Raw genomic sequence first — 21,690 nt, forward strand, 5'->3', positions numbered from 1 at the left:
GGTCCCCCTTGAGCCGCTCCCGCTCTGCGCCGCTGCGAGGAGCCATGGCCGCTGCAGCCGTCCGAGGGGGGCTTTGCGGGGCGAAGCTGGCGCGGCTCGTCCTGGGCAGCCGGACTGCTTCGACCGGCAACCCCGCAGCCCCAACGCCCGATGGGCAGCGGCAGCAGGAGCAGCGAGGGAAGCTCACCCGCGTGTGGCAGAGCGAAGGCATCAGGTTGGGCAGAGAAGGCAAAGCCCGGGAGGTTCCGGGTTGGAATAGAATAATAATGGAATGGTGAGGATAGGATAGAATAGAATAGAATAGAATAGAATAGAATAGAATAGAATAGAATAGAATAGAATAGAATAGAATAGAATAGAATAGAATAGAATTCAGGATAGAATAGGATAGGATAGGATAGGAAAGAAAGGAAAGGAAAGGATTATAGAATAAGAATAGAATAGAATAGAATAGAATGGATAGGATAGGATAGGATAGGATAGGATAGGATAGGATAGGATAGGATAGGATAGGATTATAGAATAGAATAGTAATAGAACAGAATAATAATAGCATGATTAGGATAGGATAGGATAGGATAGGATAGGATAGGATAGGATAGGATAGGATAGGATAATAGAATAGAATAGAATTTAGGATAGGATAGGATAGGATAGGATAGGATAGGATAGGATAGGATAGGATAGGATAGGATAATAGAATAGAATAGAATTTAGGATAGGATAGGATAGGATAGGATAGGATAGGATAGGATGATAGGATAGGATGATAGGATAGGATTATAGAATAGAATAGTAATAGAACAGAATAATAATAGCATGATTAGGATAGGATAGGATAGGATAGGATAGGATAGGATAGGATAATAGAATAGAATAGAATTTAGGATAGGATAGGATAGGATAGGATAGGATAGGATAGGATAGGATAGGATAGGATAATAGAATAGAATAGAATTTAGGATAGGATAGGATAGGATAGGATGATAGGATAGGATGATAGGATAGGATTATAGAATAGAATAAGAATAGAATAGAATAGAATGATTAGGATAGGATAGGATAGGATTGGATTGGATTGGATTATAGAATAGAATAATAATAGCATGATTAGGATAGGATAGGATAGGATAATAGAATAGAATAGAATTCAGGATAGGATAGGATAGGATGATAGGATAGGATTATAGAATAGAATAGAATAGAATAGAATAGAATAGAATTCTTTATTGGCCAAGTGTGATTGGATGCACAAGGAATTTGTCTTGGTGCATAGAATAGAATAGAATAGAATAGAATAGAATAGAATAGAATAGAATAGAATAGAATAGAATAGAATAGAATAGAATTCTTTATTGGCCAAGTGTGATTGGATGCACAAGGAATTTGTCTTGGTGCATAGAATAGAATAGAATAGAATAGAACAGAACAGAACAGAACAGAACAGAACAGAACAGAACAGAACAGAATTCTTTATGGCCAAGTGTGATTGGACACACAAGGAATTTGTCTTGGTGCATAGGCTCTCAGAATTGGGTTTTGCAACTACGGGTTGCAAACCTGGAGGATCTCCATCACCAGCGAATGTCTGGGATGGGGTGAAGCGGGAGGAGGAGGAGGAGGAGGAGACGGCGTGTGAATCCGCAGATGCGTGAAAGCAACCAACCGGTGGGCGTGGGGGGGCGGGGGGTACCAGCTGCTGTCGCGTTCTAAGCTGGGGTGTCCCAGCTGGGCTGCCTTTGCGGGGCACAAGCCCAAGAGCGGAGCACCTGTTCGGCTATAGAAGCGATGATCGGGTTTTTTTTTTGTCTCTTGCTTCCCCGACTAAAGTTTTAAAAGCGTTGTTTTTTTCAAAAGTCGGCCACTTTAAGGAGGCGTGGACTTCAAATCCCAGAATTCCTCAGTCGGCTTTAAAGCCCGGCTTCCTTTAAAGAGAAAACGCTTGCAATGCCTTTTTTTTTTCCTTTTTTCCCCCTGATGGTGAGTAACATTGTCTTACTCAACTGGGTCCAAGGTCCTGCAACAGGACGCAATCCGGAATCTGGAGAGGGCCTGGCATACTATTTGCAAATGAAACAGAGTTTGTCTTTGCATAATTGGTTTTTTTCTTATTTTTTTTTAAAAATTAAATACAAGTAATGCAAACCATACATATACATCTAAATACCAAAAAGAAAAAAAAATACAAATAATAAAGTGCACCCCCCCCCTTATATTTCTTCTTCTTCTATAAAAGCTAAAAGATATACAATATATTCAAATTGTGCCCTTATCCCCTCCAAAACAACATATATTCTTGAATAGGTTTATTCCCTTTGCCTTCCACCAACACTGATTTTATAAAATCCCCCATATTTCATTGTAATTGTTTTCTTTAATCATCCCTTTTTAAAATTTGATTTTTTATTATTATTATTTTTTGCTTTAATTTATATGCCGCCCTTCTCCGGAGACTCAGGGCGGCTTACAATGCGCTAAGCAATAGCCTTCATACTTTTGTATATTTATACAAAGTCAGCTTATTGCCCCCACAAACTGGGTCCTCAATTTACCTACCTTAGAAAGGATGGAAGGCTGAGTCAACCTTGAGCCTTGGCGAGATTCGAACCTGCAGTAATTGCAGGCAGCAGATGTTAATCTGTTAGTAACAGTGCTTTAGTCCACTGTTCTACAGGCTCTGTTGTTAATTTATCATTTGTTGCCATACTCCAAATGTCAAATTTCTGATAATGCTGATAGTAAAGATCATACAAACCCAGGATCATATAGATCAGTGATGGCTAACCTTTTTGCCGTCGCGTGCCAAAAGCAGGCGGAGGGGGGGGATTGCGCACGTATGTGCCCACACCCATAATTCAATGTGCCCCGTCCCCCCACTCATGCATGTGTGACCCCCCCCCTGCTTTCCACCCGCTTTTGGCACGTGATGACATGGTGGGCCCGGTAGGCCCATTTTTTGCCCTCCCCAGGCTCCAGAGGCTTCCTAGGAGCCTGGGGAGGGCGAAAATGGCCTTCCCCACCCCCCACCAGAGGCCCAGAAACAGCCCGTTTTCCGACTTCCGGTGGGCCTGGAAGGCCTGAAAATCAGCTGGCCAGCATGCACATGCGCTCGTGAGCCCACAGATATGGCTCCGTGTGCCACAGGTTTGCCATCACGGATATAGACTAATCTCCCTTATTAATCAAGATGCTAAGATTTCTACAGCAATGTTGGCAAATAGATTTTTTTTTAAATTTGATTTATATGCCGCCCTTCTCCGGAGACTCAGGGCGGCTTACAATGCGCTAAGCAATAGCCTTCATTTTTTTGTATATTTATACAAAGTCAGCTTTTTGCCCCCACAAACTGGGTCCTCAATTTACCTACCTTAGAAAGGATGGAAGGCTGAGTCGACCTTGAGCCTGGCGAGATTCGAACCTGCAGTAATTGCAGGCAGCTGGTCTTAATAACAGGGTGCTTTAAACCACTGTATTACCAAGGCTCCTTGAATATTGAATATATTTATAGAGAATTATATTAAAAATGACCAGTGTGCCTTTATAAGAGGTCAATAAATGTCAGATGTAGTAAGAAGGGTATTAAACATAGGTTGTTATATAAAGAAACAAAAATTGAAGGCAGGGGTATTAGCATTAAATGTATTTAGGGCGTTTGATTGTGTGGAATAGCCTACATTGAAGATACTAATAGAGAAGTTAGGTTTTGGAAAAAATTTAAGACAAGTGATAAATCAATTATATTCAGAGAATAAAGCGAGTATAGCTATAAATGATGGTGTTACAGAGACAATAACCTTTGCGTAATTCTTGAATGTTGCTGTGATTGACTGACTATAGCTTGTCTAGATCTGAAAGAGGAATTATAACTATGAGATCATCATTTTTGGGTACAACTCAAGGTGTACACTATGTTTTCCCTTCCTGTTCCCCCACAACAACCCTGTGAGGTGGGTTGGGCTGAGATAAGGACTGACCCAAAATCACCCAGCGGGCTTTCCTACCCAAGGGAGGGCCAGAAGCATTCTGGCACACACAGCACAACCTGATAGCACCTTTTAAAACAGGAATGGGCAAACTAATGGCAATTTTTATGACCTGTGGACTTCAGCTCCCAGAATTCCAGAGCCAGCATGAAATTCTGGGAGTTGAAGTTCATTGCTGTCTTAGTTGCCTACACCTGTTTTAAACCAATGCATTTTTGACACGTGCTGTAATGACTGGGTTTACACTGCGTAGTAAACTACAACATTGTGCAAATTCACCCATGGCTGATCGAAGTAGAATTCAGGTGGCAGCCCACAAAATCCACACTAATAAATGCATTTTATGTACAAGCTCCATAACCCAGTTATGGGTACTCCTTGACGGATGAGCCCAGTTATAATCGTCATAAGTACATGCCAATTGTCAAATGCCCAAATTTTAATCATTCGACCATAGGGGCGTCGTAAGTGCAAGGACTGGTCATAAGTCATTTTTTTTTCAGCACTTGAAACTTTGAATAGCCATAAAGTCTATTTGTAAATGAATGGGTCATAAATCAAGGACTACCTGTACTGAATTATATTTTTTACAGTATCTGAGTCAATACAAACCATCAAACCATTAACTAAGTATTTGGAATGGAATCGCATAACATCCTTAAACGCCTCCAGTTTTTCCCATAAGGTCAAGTTTCCAACTGCAAATTTAGCAAGCAGCTTTTCTTTTTTTTTTCAAAAACAGCCTCTCCCCCAGGCACAATTAATTAATAACTAATAGTGCATAAACAAGAAATTCCTTTTTTGGAAATGTTAAGATAACCATCAGTTTCTAAATAACTTGAGTGAACCGAACTGGGCAAAGGGAAGGAAGCAGAAAAGGGGACGAATTAATAGTGGATTAAATTTAGACTGGAGGAAACAGTTGAAAAAGTGATTCAGAAGGGAGCCCAATTTCTGCCCTAGTTTATTATCTGGGAATATCTTTTGAGATGGCCTCAAAAATCAGAAAATCCACTTTGCAAAATCCATTTGCAAACTATGTCTTGATTGGTTTGGGGCCAAATCACTTCCCAGGCCTCCCTCTCATTCAGAAACACATTCTCAGTTTGGAAATATATTTGATCTCAGTCAGGTGTGGTATTCACTTACTTTCCCTACCGGTTCACAAATGTGAATGTGTGCGCATCCACATCCATGTATGTACCCGGCCTTCCACGCATGTGCTTTGCTGGCGCGCATGCCTTCCGCTCATGCGCCCGGCCTCAAAAATGTGCCTAAATAGGACGGCATAGAGCCAGGGCGGACGGGTGAGCCCACCTGTGACTTCCGCTACCGGTTCGGGTCAACTTGTCTGAACCGGCTGAGTACCACTTCTGATCTCAATCAGTGAACAGCAAATACAAGAGCAATTATGAGTTATTCAGTCAAGGAACCAGATTGCTCTTCTCTAAAGTGCTTTCTTGCCTTATATAGACCAAGGGTGTCGAATTTGATTTCATTGAGGGCCGCATCAGGTTTGTGTTTGACCTCGGAGGGCGTGGCCATGGTGAGTGTGGAGGGCATACACAGGACTTGTGTCGGGGGGACCTGTGGTGGGCAAGTGCTAAGGCAGGACATTCCTGAGACCCTCCTTCACATTATAATCCCTCCCTCCCTCCCTTCCTTCCTTCCTTCCTTCTTTCTGTTGGAAGAAATGTCCATTTGGGTTCAGTTCTAGGTGGGGAAAAAGACACTGGAAACATGGTGGCTGATTGGAAAGATGGTTTTTAATGGTGGACAGGACCACATGGTTTGAAGGCCTGGGCAAAAAAAGGGAAGAGATGCTGAGAGTGCCTGGGTTTTATACCCTCTCTGGGCTTTTGAATTTGAGCTTGTATTCTGATTGGTTGTCAGACTCCCATGGGGCCATGCAGGGATAACTTTGTAGATTGTCTGCGTCCCAGGCTTGGTTGAGCCTTGCTAGGTGATGATGTAATGAAGGAGCTTTGGTGGGGGCAATATAAATCCTTCCATCCCCCACTATCCTGTCAGAGCTGAAGAAGCTTCTTGGATGAGAAGCGAAACGTCTTCAAAAAAGAAAAAACAAAAAAGTCCAGTTGCCTCCTGAAAAAGAACCTTTGGGACAACCATGACATAGATGATCTTGTAGAGCAGTAATGGTGAACCTTTTCGGCACCAAGTGCCAAAAAGAGCACACGCACACACTTGTTGGGGCTGCAACCTGGAAGAGGGAGCTGCCCAGGGTGCATGCGCACACCCGGAAATGAACTTCCGGTTTCAGCTACTGAACTTCCGGTTTCAGCCAGATACTCTTCCAGGTTTCTGGCACAGATGCGCACGTGACGATCTGCTGTCCGGCACGCCTACTCACACAGGAAAACAGAAGACCAGCTCTTCTAATTTCCGGCACTGCCGCGTGCAAAAAGGCCAGCTGATCATTACACACACGTGCGAGCCAGAAACCTGGAAGAGGAACGGGCAACGCTGCATGTGCCAGGCGACATGGCTCCGCGTGCCACTTTGGGCACGCGTGCCATAGGTTCGCCATCACGGATGTAGAGAATCTCTACAGATTCTCATTCCTACTAAGCTGCTTTCCATGACAGCTTACAAACATTTTTTTTTTTCTTTACAGGAATATTGTCCTGAGCAACCCTGGGAAAAGGAATGCGCTTTCCCTCTCCATGCTGAAGTCCCTCCGTCAGGATATTTTGCAGGATATTGACAGCCCCGATCTGCGCATCATTATCATTTCAGGTAGGTTGTTCATTCGCGATCGAAAATGAATGAAGACGGAATTTGACAGAGGCTTCTGCTCAATCATTTGCGTCTTCACTTACCTTCCCTACCAGTTTGCAATTGTGAGCACGCTTCGCTCACACGTGCCTCCTCTGCGCATGCGCATGGTCTTCCGCGCACGCGCAGCATTCACACATTACATCCGGGCGGGTGGGCGGAGCCTCCCACAGTCGCCACTACAGGTTCGCCCGACTGAATCCCACCTCTGCGTCTAACTATCATTTGTCTGAAGCGGAGACTCCCAGAATTCCTCAGCCAGCTTTGCTTTGCTGGCTGAGGAATTCTGGGAGTTGAAGTCCACAAGTCTTAAAAGTTGCCAAGGTTGGAGACTCCTGCTGTAGAACATGGTTAAGCATGTTCTAGTAAGTTCAGTGTGTTGTGTGAGCTAAGTCATTGTGGCATCTTGTGCAAATATCTCCTTCTTTTTCCAAACTTCCCTGAAGCTGAAGGTCCTGTGTTCTCCTCTGGACATGACTTGAAGGAACTGAGTCCGAAGGAAGACCCAAAACAGCACATGGACATCTTTAAAACCTGTTCAGAGGTGAGTTTCTACCTTGATTTGGTCAATCCTGTGAAAATGTTCTCTCTTTTTATAATTGGCTGACTTCTCTCTCTCATTGTCTGCCAAAATGTTAACTTTAAATCAGGGGTGTCCAAACTTGGCAACTTTAAGACTTGTGGACTTCAACTCTCAGAATTTGAAGTCCACAACTCCAAGATTCCTGATGTATCACTGCATGCAACAGCATGACCCTTGATCCAGGGGTGAAATCCAGCAGGTTCTGGAGAACCGGTAGTGGAAATTTTGAGTAGTTCGGAGAACTGGCAAATGCCACTCTGGCTGGTCCCAGAGTGGGGTGGGAATGGGGATTTTGCAGTATCCTTCCCCTGCCACGCCCACCAAATCACCCCCACAGAACTGGTAATAAAAAAATTTGAATTTCACCATTGCCTTGAACACATTTTTACACACGAAGTAATATTAAAGGACTAATTAGCCAAATCTGTCCGTTTCCCCCATTGTTTTTTTTAAAAGGTTTATTGTGCTTTTATTTTTAAACATATATCAGTATCAATACATGAACAGTGTGGCCTCTTGGTATAGTTCATGTTAGTACAAATAACAACAGTCAATTGTTACATTAATCAAACTTATATAATCCTAATATTAATGTAATTGATTATTTTAAAGTAGTTATTCAATATTTCAGTGTTCCATTCTAATGTCAATGATTTCTTGAACATACATAGCAATATCATCTTTCAAACTCTCATCTTTCCATCTAATTCTTACTTATATTCAATTTATATAGAAATTAGAACTACTAATATTCCCCCCTAATTCTTGTTTCTACCTCTATTCTGGCTTCTAGTCAGATCACTCTTACTAATCCTAATGTTAATACACATATTTATGTTAAGACATAGTCCTTTATATAAGGGTGTATATTATTATTTCTACCTCTATTTCTAGTTTTTAATCAGGCCATCATTATATTAGAAGAAAGAAAGAGAGAGACAGAGAGAGAGAGAGAGAGAGAGAGAGAGAGAGAGAGAGAGAGAGAGAGAAATTTCTGTATTCTATCCATCATCTCTTGCTCGTTTTAATACTTCAATTCTTATTCATTTCTCCCATTGTTGAATTACTAAAATCTCCAATGTCAGAGGCCCTGGAATAATAATAAGAAACCTAAATAGACCAAATGAAACATTTTGCTTCAAACAGTAACCTGGAATGTACAGAATTCCAGAATTGAAAGGGAAAAGAGTGTGTGTATTTTTTCCCCCTCTGGGAATTTTCAGCAGAAATTCATAAAGTCACTGCAGTGCCCCAGAAAAAGAATGCAGTTGCTATATATAATTTTCAACAGGTTCTTGTAGGATTTGAGCATCTCCTGAGCATTTGGATGATTTCTTGTATTTTAAGAAGTGGTGCAATACATATGGATGTCTGGAAAAATCAGAAAAGTCATAAAGACTCTTTGGATTTTACATTCAAGCACTTCTAAGGATGGAAGGAACCTTGGAGGTCCTCTAGTCCAACCCTGGAATCTTGATACCGGCCCACACAAAGAGCTGCCCCACCTTTGCTTGAAGATCTTCGGTGATGGACCTCCCGAAGGTTGCTCCATGGTTTCATAGCTCTCAGGTTTACAGATTATCAGAGTTGGAAGGGACCTTGTAGGTCATCTAGTCCAACATCCCCGCCCAAACAGGAGACCCTACACCATTTCTGACAGATGGCAGTCCAATCTCTTCTTGAAAGCCTCCAGTGATGAAGCTCCCACAACTTCCGAAGGCAACGTCTGTTCCATCGGTTGATTGTTCCCACTGTCAGAAAATTTCTCCTTATTTCTAGGTTGAATCTCTCCTTGATCAGTTTCCATCCATTATTCCTTGTCTGACCTTCGGGTGCCTTGGAAAATAGCTTGACCTCTTCCTGTCTGTGGCAGCCCCTCAAATATTGAAACATTGCTATCATGTCTCCCCTGGTCCTTCTCTTCACTAGATTATGTTCTGGAAGTTCCTTCTGATTTTGAGTTTGGGGATCTCCACCAAGTGTTTGTTGTCCTACCATTAGGGCAAGAAGAGAATAAATCTAAACTCTCTTCTTTGTGTTAGCCCTTCTAAAGATCAGAAGATTGCTACCCTATCTTCATTTAGTCTCTCAATTCTTTTCATCTTCTTTTCATAGGATTTAGTGCCTAAACTAGTGTTTCTCAACCTTGGCCACTTAAAGATGTGTGGACTTCAACTCCCAGAATTCTGTGCTGCAGAACCCAGCTATGCTTCTGGGAATTGAAGTCCATACAACTTCAAGTAGCCAAAAGTTGAAAAACAGTGGTGTAAGACCAGGAGTGCTATTCAACAGGTTCTGACAGGTTCTGGAGAACCGATAACGGACATTTTGTGTAATTCAGAGAATCGTCAAATACCACCTCTGGCTGACTCCAGAGTGGGCTGGGAATGGAGATTTTGCAATATCCTTCCCCCAGGAGTGGGGTGGGAATGGAGATTTTGCAGTATCCTTCCCCTGCCATGCCCACCAAGCCCCGCCCACCAAGCCACACCACGCCCACCAAGCCACGCCCACAGAACCGGTAGTAAAAAAAAAATTGAATTCCACCACTGTGTAAGGCTCTCGCCCTCTTCTGCATTCTTCTCTAAAATCCTTCCAGTCCTTCAGGGTCTTTGACGTGGGTTGACCAGAGCTGGACCACTGTATTCCAGATGTGATCTAACGTCGGGTAAAGTGGAACCGTCACTTCTTCTGAACCCCCCGCATTAAGAGGGACGCCTCTTGTTTCCTTTCTTTTTCAAACACTTCCGAACAGGTCATGACGTTGCTTCCAAAGCTACCTGTACCCGTGATTGCCAAAGTGAATGGCCTTGCCACAGCCACCGGTTGCCAGCTGGTGGCCAGCTGTGACATTGCCGTGGCCAGCGAGAAGTCCAAGTTCGCCACCCCTGGAGTGAACGTGGGTCTCTTCTGTTCAACGCCCGCGGTAGCCATTGGAAGATCTCTGCCTAAAAAGGTAGACCTTACCAACCAGCACTTACCTTCGCTACCAGATCTGAAATGTGACCGTGTGCGCCTCTTCTACACATGCATAGAGCCTTCTGCGCGTGTGCAGAGGGTCAAAAACAGGACATGATGATGTCCCGGTGGGTAGGCGGAGCCTCCCGCTACCGGCCCTACAGGCTCGCACGAGCCGGATAGATCCGGCCAGATTTCACCGCTGTTACCAACCGGTGGTCCTTTGTGGCCCTTCCTTTTTGCTCCCATCTTCATCGTTTTCCATTTTGGGGTTGAATGGGGTCAACAGTTCCGCAAGGATAAAGCAAGCCCTACTTCACATGGGCAAAATTAAGCTGTGGAACTTATGGCCGCAAGACCATGGTTGGCCACCACAGTTGATTTGAAAAAGGAGTGAAGAAATACAGACAGCGATGGGATTCAGCCGGTTCGGACCGGTTCGGGCGAACCAGTTGTTAAATTGCTGGCTGGCCCCTCCCCACCCCACTCCCTAGTAGGGAGGCCTACTAGGCCCAAATGGGACGCAGGGGGTACCCCCCTCCTGCAGCCCGTTTTTGTTCCCAGGGGGTTGCAGTTGGCCAAGTGCTGCCTGTCACACCCCCTGGCCACGCCCACCCAGCCAGTCATTAGGGCAGAGAACCGGTTGTTAAATTATTTGAATCCCACCACTGCATAACAGACATTAGTTGACTTATGACCACAATCGAGTACAAAAATTCCTTTGCTCAGCAAAACCTTAAATGAGTTTCACCCCATTTTACCAAATCATAACCATGATTTAAATCTTGGCTACAATACAGGATGTTTTTCAATCTCCCAGTTGTGCCTTCAATGGTTGTAATCAGATCTGACCCTAATTACAAATTAGCCAAGATTAAATGAGCCACAGTGGCGCAGTGGTTAGAGTGCAGTACTGCAGGCTACTTCTCCTGACTGCCGGCTGACTGCAATTTGGCAGTTCAAATCTCACCAGGCTCAAGGTTGACTCAGCCTTCCATCCTTCCGACGTGGGTAAAATGAGGAGCCAGATTGTTGGGGGGGGGCAATAGGCTGACTCTGTAAACCGCTTAGAGAGGGCTGTGAAGCGGTATATAAGTCTAAGGGCTATTGCTATTGCTATTGCTATTAGCTATGAGTTGCCACCTCATTCCAAAATCAGAGGAAAGGTCCTACCCAGGGGTAAAATCCAGCAGGTTTTGACAGGTTCTGGAGAACCGGTAGTGGAAATTTTGAGCAGTTCGGAGAACCGGTAGCGGAAATTTTGAGCAGTTCGGAGAACCAGCAAATACCACCTCTGGCTGACTCCAGAGTGGAGTGGGAATGGAGATTTTGCAATATCCTTCCCCTGGAGTGGGGTTGGAATGGAGATTTTGCAATATCCTTCCCCTGGAGTGGGGTGGGAATGGAGATTTTGCAGTAACTTTCCCTTGGAGTGGGGTGGGAGTGGAGATTTTGCAATATCCTTCCCCTGGCACGCCCACCAAGCCACACCACGCCCACCAAGTCATGCCCACAGTACCGGTAGTAAAACAAAAATGGATTTCTCCACTGGTCCTACCTGTATCTCCTTAAGCCAGCTCGCTTCTTCTGAAAGCAGAGGTAGCTGGAGAAGATGCTCCCACTGGCGATTTCAATGCGTGCCCAACTTCATATTCGTCTGGTGGTGTTTCCTAGCTTGAACCTGCCCATCAGACGGGCATCAGAATCTTGAAATGAGTCAGATGACAGACATCGAAGTCTCCAGCTCATGTTTTTTCTTTCAGGTGGCACTGGAGATCCTCTTCACCGGACAGCCCATCACAGCTCAGGATGCCCTTCTCCACGGACTCATCAGCCGAGTTGTACCTGAGGACCAGCTGGAAAGCGAGACTCTAAAAATTGCCCAAAAGATTTGCCAAAGCAGCCGGGCTGTGTTAGCTCTGGGGAAGGCCACTTTTTACAAACAGATGGAACACGATATTAGCACGGCCTACCAGATAGCTTCACAAGTCATGGTGGACAACCTGGCTCTGAAGGATGGACAGGAAGGAATTGAGGCCTTTGTTTCTAAACGCAAACCCAACTGGTTCCATTCTTGAAAGAAAACATTTCCAAGGAGCATCTAGGACAGTGCTTCTCAACCGTGACAACGTGAAGATGTGTGGACTTCAACTCCCAGAATTCCCCAGCCAGCTGGCTGGGGAATTCTGGGAGTTGAAGTCCACACATCTTCACGTTGCCACGGTTGAGAAGCATTGATTTAAGATCTTTAAGAGCCTTTTATTTGGTCAATAAAGCCAGTTTTGGGTTTCCCAAACCTGCTTTGAAAATCCTAGGACTTTCAGCTTGCTTTACAGGATCCCTTATCGGCGTACGAATATTGGTTTAAAAAGGATCTTGCACTCTTGTCTGTTCTAATCACTTCCTTCAGGCACTCTGATTTGTGAAATAAAAATGGCCTGTGTATTTCCACAACGCCCTTCACCAGCTGCCTTGTAGATGCTGTATTCGTACAACATCCTTATCATTATTTAATGACCCCATAATCCCTTGAAGGGAGAGTCCGGACAATTGAATGGAGCTAGCAGAGCATTTAATAGCCGGATGCCCTTCCTGTTGCCAATGCGGAGTTCTGTTCAGCAGATATATTCTCATTGTGCCCAGAGAGAGAAATATCTGCCTCTACCTAGGATTGAACTCATAGCCTCCTGATTGTGAGGCGAGAGCTGCACCTCTAGACCACCACATCTCTCTTGTATTTGTACAACATGCTAAACTGAATTAGCATGATTTGGTTATTTTCTTCCCGTTCGGTGGAATGTGTGAATCCAGACCATTGGATTAATATATGATTTAAGGCAGTGGTTTTTTGTTTCAACTTGGCAACTTGGTATAGACTTCCCTTTGTGTACATTTGGCACAATGTGGTGGACTTCAATTCCCAGAATACCCCAACCAGCACGCTAGGAGTTGAAATCCTCACGTTTTAAAGTTGCCAAGTTTGAAAAACACTGCTTTAAGCTATCATGTGAATCCTGAAAACGGATTAATACAGTAAGTAGATTTAGGTTTGTTGTACAAATCCACACACTATATTGGATGGTGTTAAAAAGAGCAGAGATGCATAGTTGCCAAAATTATAAAGTCTACATGTACTACTATGTGGTTATGAATTTAATAGTTAAATGTTATTTCAATTATAACAGACTGTGATTGACGGTGCTATACCATTGTTTTGCCTAATCACAGTTTACTAAATAATCCACCATATCTGAATGGACTAGTATATTAAACCAAAATCTGGGCAAACATATATTGGCTTAATTGAATTCCTCCAGTACCTATGGCTTATAAGGATGCAAGGTGTTATATACTGACCTACCCAAAGGGGAGAATGTTAGGAAATGAGTATTACCTACCTTGTTGGGTTGGCAATATATAAACCATCAATATAGCTTTAAGACTGCTGTATTGCATCATACTGTGTCCTGATTGGTTAGCTCTGTAGCCAATCTCCTTAAGAGGGAGTTAGAAACATGGTTTGTTTCTCTTTGCTGTTCTTGCTCTCTGATATCTCTGTATGCTACTGTTTGCAAATCCAGAAGAACTGTTTATTGTGAATGACTACGACGACTGGTAAGAAGACTTTGTTATTGGATTATCCCTGGATTGTCATTTTGCTATCTCCTGCTTTATATGTGTATGACCTGGATTGTTTATTGGACTGTGCCTTACTATTTCCTGAAAGTAAACACAACTCAGTGTATCTGTGTGTTGACTCTGTTTTATTCGTACCTACTCTCAATCGCTTTCATGTGCACACCCTTGCTATTCAAGGGTTACTCTGCGAATTCCTTAACAGTGCTATACCATTGTTTTGTCTAATCACAGTTTACTAAATAATCCACCATATCTGAATGGACTAGTATATTAAACCAAAATCTGGGCAAACATATATTGGCTTAATTGAATTCCTCCAGTACCTACGGCTTATAAGTTGTGATTTCCTTGGTTTATGACTTCAGATGTCAGGTGCAAAGAATCAGGACCTTTCTTGTGGGTTATGCCAAGTGCCTGGGAAATCAGAAAATTCAGGCTATTCAAATAGGTATAAAGATTTATTGCAACCCGAAGCTCTCTACAAGAATCTGAACTACTAACGTTCAAAGCAATTTGGCGGTAGATAAAGAATTCATGATGGGCTGGACTTAGATCTCTTGTGGGGGCGCAGGTACTCGTGACTTATCACATTTTTGACCCCTCACTGGTCATTTTGTACAGCCGGGGTGTCAAACTCAATTTCATTGAGGGCCACATCAGGGTTGTGTTTGAGTTCGGAGGGCCTGGGGATGTTTGTGACCATGGTGGGCGTGACACAGGATTCGTGCGGGGGGCACCTGTGTTTTGATAGCCCTCTGCCAGTGAAAACGGAGCCCGGGGGCCCCTCACACCCCATTTTCAGCCAAGGCAGCCCCCTGCCAGCAAAAATAGGGCTCAGGGGGATGGCATGTGCTCCCCCCGAACCCCATTTTTGCTGATAGATGGCTGCAGGAGGCCGTCGTGGCCAAAAATGGGGCACTGGGGGGGGGTTCATGCGCAGCACGATGACACGTTTAACCCCGGGGTGAAATCCAGCAGGTTCTGGAGAACTGGTAACAGAAATTTTGAGCAGTTCGGAGAACCGGCAAATACCACCTCTGGCTGGCCCCAGATTTTGCAGTATCCTTCCCCTGAAGTAGGGTGGGAATGGAGATTTTGCCGTATTTTTCCCCTGCCACGCCCACCCAGCCATACCACGTCCACAAAGCCACGCCCACAGAACCGGTCGTAAAAAAATTTGGATTTCACCACTGGTTTAACCAAAGCTGGCTGGGTAACATTGGGGCAGTCAGCAGAAGACGGTGAGGTCTAGAAACATGACACTACTCTATCCAGCAAATTCAGCTGGAATTTATGTTGTGCTTTGATGACTCCTGAATTATGTCTCCCAAGCGAGAGGCATCTGGTGTAGAAAATATTTCTATATGTATCTGGAGAAATGCTGGCATTCAGATGTTCCTGAATGACAATTCCCCAATTTCTTTCGCAACCCTTCCTGCTAGCTGGATTTGAAAATTGTTCAGGAGGTATTGAGCTATTCTAAGGATGAGCACCAGAGGGCGATGCTCACATTCTGAACCGCCAGTATCTTTCATAATTTCTCTGCAGCCAGAAGAAGTCAGATAATTTTTCTCTGACCCAGAAATCAGGCAGGAGGAAAATAAGGCAAAAGAATTCGGGAATTCATTTTCACTGCCTGGTTCTAAACACAATTCATCATTTATTCACTGCAAATTGGCACCCAGCTAACTCAGAGGCATCCTCAGGAAGTCCAACATTGTCAAGATTGTCCCTGTTAAACTTAATTCAGTTCATTTTCAGTGCGTTACTCAAACTCCAAAGTATTCAAACTATGTTACCCTGGAACCCCAGGGTGCTCTGAGAGGCATCCTGGGGTTCCACATGACAGGGGTTTTTTTGGAATATTTTTATAGTGAAGCCTAAATTCAATATTAGAGACACTAAAGGGCTAAGAAAAGATCCTATCCTCGTTTATTTATCTGGGACAGAGGAAGTAAATTCCAATTTGATTTAGAGCAGAGGTTGGGAATCAATTTTTCCCAAGGAGGCACACGAGACTGGCCTGTTGGGGAGGGACGCTGCCCCCCACCAGCCACCAACTCCATCCACTTAACAACTGCAACCAGAAGTGCTGGGATTGCAGTCATTGGATGAAGCAGTGACATCTTACTTAATGACCATTTTGCTCAATGAGTGAGATTCTGGTTCCAATTGTGGTCCTAAGTCGAGGATTACCTGTAAGCAAAAACTGTCTTGTGGAACCCCAGGGATGCCTCTCAGAGAAACCTGGGGAATTCTGCCATTCAAACTAAGATGGAAAAACAGGGCGGCCGCGATGGCTCAGTGATTTAAGACGCTGAGCTTGTCAGATGGAGAGCTGGCAGCCCAGGTTCGAGACCCAAGCGTCGCGCGATGGAGTGAGCTCCCGTTCCTTGCTCCAGCTCCTGCCCACCTAGCAGTTCGAAAGCAAGCAAACGCGAGTAGATAAATAAGTACCACTTTGGTGGGAAGGCAGCAGCATTCCGTGCACTTTTGCGTATAGTCATGCTGGCCACATAAACATGGAAATTGTCTTCAGACAACGCTGGCTCCCTCAGCCAATAAACAGAGATGAACACCAGGCCCTAGAGTCGGACACGACTGGACAGGGAAACCTTTACCTTTTCATAGGAAAAGCATCCCTCGTCAAGCCCATGTTTCCGTTAAAAGAAAATGCTTGGTTTTTCTTTTCTAAACTGGTCCGATAAAAAATTTTATTTCGTTTTTACAACCCAGCGAACAGCCCAGTTCCAAGATTTTTTGCTAAGTACAAGCAGCGATTAGACACACCTTTGTTTTCTAAAGATTGGATGCTTTTAAGCATTTAACATATTGGAGTTCTCAAGAACTCTGGCATACATTGATTAGGGAGATTAGATACTATTATTCCCTGTGTAAATACAATTGCGTTGGTGAATTGCAATATTGTGAGTTACATATGGGATATATATATATATATTATATATATATATATATATATATATATATATATATATATATATATATATATATACACACATATATACATATACATATATATATACATATATATATATATATACACACACACACGGGGGGGGGGTTTCCCCCCCATCTGAATAAAAGATTAGCATGTTTTTGAAACCCATGTAGCATAGTCACCCTTCGATATAGTCATTCACACAATGGCAATCAGCATCCTTTGTATTTTTGTGGGGTTGTAGCTGTGTGGGACTGGCAAGTGAACAATCCACGTGATGGCTGGCTGAAATCGGGTTTATCAATTTTCTGGATTTGTGCAACACATGGATTGCAAGCCAACTAGGTATCTGGGACACACCAAACTGCAAGCTGAAACAGCAATGTTTTAGCCTCACCCCAAGACTGTAGTAGAAACTTAATCATCCATCCCTTCCTCCTTTCTTGCATCGATGGGAGAATTGTGAAAAATGCACAAAGAGGGCAGTTCGCAAGAAAAGAAGTTCCAGGTATCTATTTTGTAAAGTCTGAAATGTTCGGCATTAAAAGAAAAAGCTTTGTGAACTATTTATTTATTAATTTATTAATTTAATTTGTATACCGCCCTTCTCCCGGAAGGGACTCAGGGCGGTGAACAGCCAAAATTAAAAAACATACAAATGCAAAAGTTAAGATAATTAAAAGAATTAAATCATTGGCTACCCAAATTTAAAACCCCAAATCCATAAAATTTAAAATCCCAATTAAAAACCATTTAGGCTAGGCCGGCTTGATGAAATAAAAACGTCTTCAGGGCTTTACGGAAGGTCCGGAGGTCCGGGATCAATCGTATTCCAGGAGGCAGCTCATTCCACAGGGCGGGTGCCCCCACAGAGAAGGCTCGCCCCCTGGGGGCCGCCAGCCGACATTGCCTGACCGACGGCACCCCGAGGAGGCCCTCTCTGTGAGAGCGTATTGGCCGGTGGGAGGTTATCGGTAGCAGCAGGCGGTCTCGCAAATACCCTGGCCCTAAGCCATGGAGCGCTTTAAAGATGAGAACCAACACCTTAAAGCGCACCCGGAAGACCACCGGGAGCCAATGCAGCTCGCGCAGGAGAGGTGTTACGTGGGAGCGCCACGTCGCTCCCATAATCACCCGCGCAGCCGCATTCTGCACCAGCTGGAGCCTCCGGGTGCTCCTCAGGGGGAGCCCCATGTAGAGAGCGTTACAGTAGTCCAGGCGTGACGTAACCAAGGCATGAGTGACTGTGCACAAGGAGTCCCGATCCAGAAAGGGGCGCAATTGGCGTATCAGGCGAACCTGATAAAAAGCCCCCCTGGCCACGGCCGTCATATGCTCTTCTAAAGACAGCCGTGTGTCCAGGAGGACGCCCAAGTTGCGAGCCCCCTCTGTGGGGGTCAGTGACTCGCCCCCAATAGCCAGCGATGGCACCAGCTGGCTATACCGGGACGCCGGCATCCACAGCCACTCGGTCTTGGAAGGGTTGAGCCGAAGCCTGTTCCTCCCCATCCAGACCCGCACGGCCTCCAGACACTGGGACATCACTTCGAGGGCATCATTGGGGTGGTCTGGGGTGGAAATGTACAGCTGAGTGTCATCAGCGTACAGATGGCATCGCACCCCAAAACCACGGATGATCTCACCCAGCGGCTTCACATAAATGTTGAACAGGAGCGGCGAGAGGACCGACCCTTGCGGCACCCCGCAAGCAAGGCGCCTCGAAGTCGACCTCTGCCCCCCTGCCAACACAGACTGCGACCGGTCAGAGAGATAGGAGGAGAACCACCGCAACACGGTGCCTCCCACCCCCAGTCCCTCCAGCCGGCGCAGCATGATACCATGGTCGATGGTATCAAAAGCCGCTGAGAGGTCTAACAGGACCAGAACAGAGGAACAACCCCTGTCCCGAGCCCTCCAGAGATCATCCACCAATGCGACCAATGCCGTCTCCGTGCTGTACCCAGGCCTGAAGCCGGACTGGCACGGATCTAGATAGACGGTTTCATCCAGGAACTGTGGGAGCTGGCGCGCAACCACACTCTCCACAACCTTCGCAACAAAGCGAAGGTTGGAGACCGGACGATAGTTTGCCAAAACGGCCGGGTCCAGAGAAGGCTTCTTGAGGAGGGGCCTCACCACCGCCTCTTTCAAGGCGGGAGGCAAGAAACTATGTTTCTATAAAGGCAAAGGTTTCCCTGTCTAGCCCTACTTATCTCAGTTTGTTAACCGTGGGAGCCAGCCCTGTCCAAAGACGTTTCCGCAGTCATGTGGCCAACATGACTATATATCAAAGGCGGATGGAACACTGTTACCTTCCCACCAAAGTGCTACCTATTTTTCTACTCGCATTTGCATGCTTTCGAACTGCTAGGTGGGAAGGAGCTGGAGCAAGGAACGGGAGCTCACCCCATCGCGCAGCACTTGGGTCTCAAACCTGGGCTGTCACCTCTCCATCTATCAAGCTCAGTGACTTAAGCCATCGCGGCCCCCTGCTTTTGCATCTTAGTTTGAATTGCAGAAACTATGCCATGAACTCAGGAATAAAAGGCCATTCCCATGAAGCGAATCTGACTTCTCGCATTGACTCGTTGGAAGGTGGCTGGGAAGGTCACATGGAGGTCACATGCGCCTGGCACAAATACATGCCAGATGCCAGGCACCTGAATTTTGATCATGTGACTCTGTGGAATGCTGTAACGATCATAAGTAGGAAGACCGATTGTAGGTTGTAAGCCACTTTCTCAGTGTTGCTGTAAGTCAGCACTGAAAATGGTTGTAAGTCAAGGACTGCCTGTAGTATGAATATAAAGGGACTGAGGGGATCCTAAAGTTTGCAACAGGGTAACCCGATTAAACCATCAATTAAATTAAACCATCGTTTAATTTACTTACTGAATAATAGCACTAGCACTTAGATTTATATACCGCTTTATAGTGCTTTACAGCCCTCTCTAAGCAGTTTACGGAGTCAGCATCTTGCCCCCAACAATCTGGGTCCTCATTTTACCGACCTCGGAAGGATGGAAGGCTGAGTCAACCTTGAGCCTGGTGAGAATTGAACTGCTGACACTCGGCAGAATCAGCCTGCAATACTACATTCTGACCACTGCGCCACCACGGCTGTTATATAATCACAGTTGGCTCGCAAGATCCGTTTTGCAAATTCCAGTGGCCGGCTGGAGAATTCTGGGAGTTGAAATCCGCACATCTGAAAATTACTGTGGCTGAGAAAACACTGAACCATGCCATTGTTTAACCGTGTCCCTCAAAAGAGCTCTATGCAAGCTAGCTGGACAATGTTTGCTAAGCTGGACTGTTCTAAGCATGGATTGTTCCCTGGGTGAAAGTAGGCGCTGTTCCTTTTAGATCAAACTCCCATGTTTTGGAGAACTGGGGTATACAGATCTTCTTCATTCTGCAGAAAAGATTCAATAAGGAACAAATGGTGCTTGGCGTTTCTTTCACGACTGTTTAACACCAGCCCTATTAGAAAAGGCTGGGCATCTTTACTCCTTTTGTTAAGAGGCAGAATGCAGAAGTCGATGAGGAGGCTTAGAATTGGGTAAGATAATCTTTATTATCATTTTTTTTCCCCTGTGGGCACACTGGCACACATTAAAAATGAACTTATTTCCTGCTCTCAAAAGTGTGCACCTACATAACACACATATAGATATGCTATATACATTTGTTGTTGTTGTTAGTTGTGAAGTCATGTCCGACCCATCGCGACCCCATGGACAACGTTCCTCCAGGCCTTCCTGTCCTCTACCATCCTCTGGAGTCCGTTTAAGCTCACGCCTACTGCTTCAGTGACTCCATCCAGCCACCTCGTTCTCTGCCGTCCCCTTCTTCTTTTGCCCTCAATCGTTCCCAGCATTAGGCTCTTCTCCAGGGAGTCCTTCCTTCTCATTAGGTGGCCAAAGTATTTGAGTTTCCTCTTCAGGATCTGATCTTCTAAAGAGCAGACAAGGTTGATCTCCTCTTGGACTGACCGGTTGGATCGCCTTGCAGTCCAAGGGACTCACAGGAGTCTTCTCCAGCACCAGAGTTCAAAGACCTCAATTCTTTGGCGCTCAGCCTTCCTTATGGTCCAACTTTCACAGCTGTACATTGCAACTGGGAACACCATGGTCTGTTGGGTGTATGTTTGGGTGGTTTAGGGGTGAGGAATTGTGGTGGGTGGGAGTATGTTTGGGGATTGTTATGTGTGTTGGACCTGGTCATTGGGTGCTAAGTGAATTTTGTTGTATGGGTATACTGTGTATACATGTACAATGACAATAAAATTATTATTATTATTATTACCATAGCCTTGACTATACGCTCTTTTGTTGGCAGGGTGATGTCTCTGCTTTTTAGTATGCTGTCTAGATTTGTCATACCTTTCCTCCCCAGGATCAAGCATCGTTTAATTTCTTGGCTGCAGTCCCCATCTGCAGTGATCTTGAAGCCCACGAAAATAAAATCTGTCACTACTTCCATTTCTTCCCCATCTATTTGCCAGGAATTGAGAGGGCTGGATGCCACGATCTTAGTTTTCTTAATGTTGTTTCAAGCCAACTTTTGCACTCTCCTTCTTCACCCGAGTCTCTTTAGTTCCTCTTCACTTTCTGCCATTAGAGTGGTATCATCTGCATAAGTGAGGTTGTTGATATTTCTCCCGGCAATCTTAACTCCAACTTTTGATTCATCTAGCCCCGCCTTTCTCATGATGTGCTCTGCATATAAGTTAAATAGGCTGGGCAACAGTATACAGCCTTGCCGGACTC

General features: G+C 44.9%; 1 protein-coding gene across 1 annotated transcript; it reads left to right on the forward strand.

Moving 5' to 3' along the window:
• On the forward strand, positions 1–14,065 carry ECHDC3 (enoyl-CoA hydratase domain containing 3). The gene is made up of 5 exons (XM_034442126.3): positions 1–214; positions 6,619–6,740; positions 7,226–7,323; positions 10,118–10,318; positions 12,084–14,065. The coding sequence occupies exons 1-5, from the start codon at positions 45–47 to the stop codon at positions 12,396–12,398; spliced, it is 906 nt and encodes a 301-aa protein (XP_034298017.2). The 5' UTR covers positions 1–44; the 3' UTR covers positions 12,399–14,065.
• Positions 14,066–21,690: the final 7,625 nt, after the last annotated feature.

This window comes from Pantherophis guttatus, chromosome 7 (genome assembly GCF_059756535.1).
Source record: "Pantherophis guttatus breed Tessera chromosome 7, ASM5975653v1, whole genome shotgun sequence".
Classification (NCBI taxonomy): Eukaryota; Metazoa; Chordata; class Lepidosauria; order Squamata; family Colubridae; genus Pantherophis; species Pantherophis guttatus.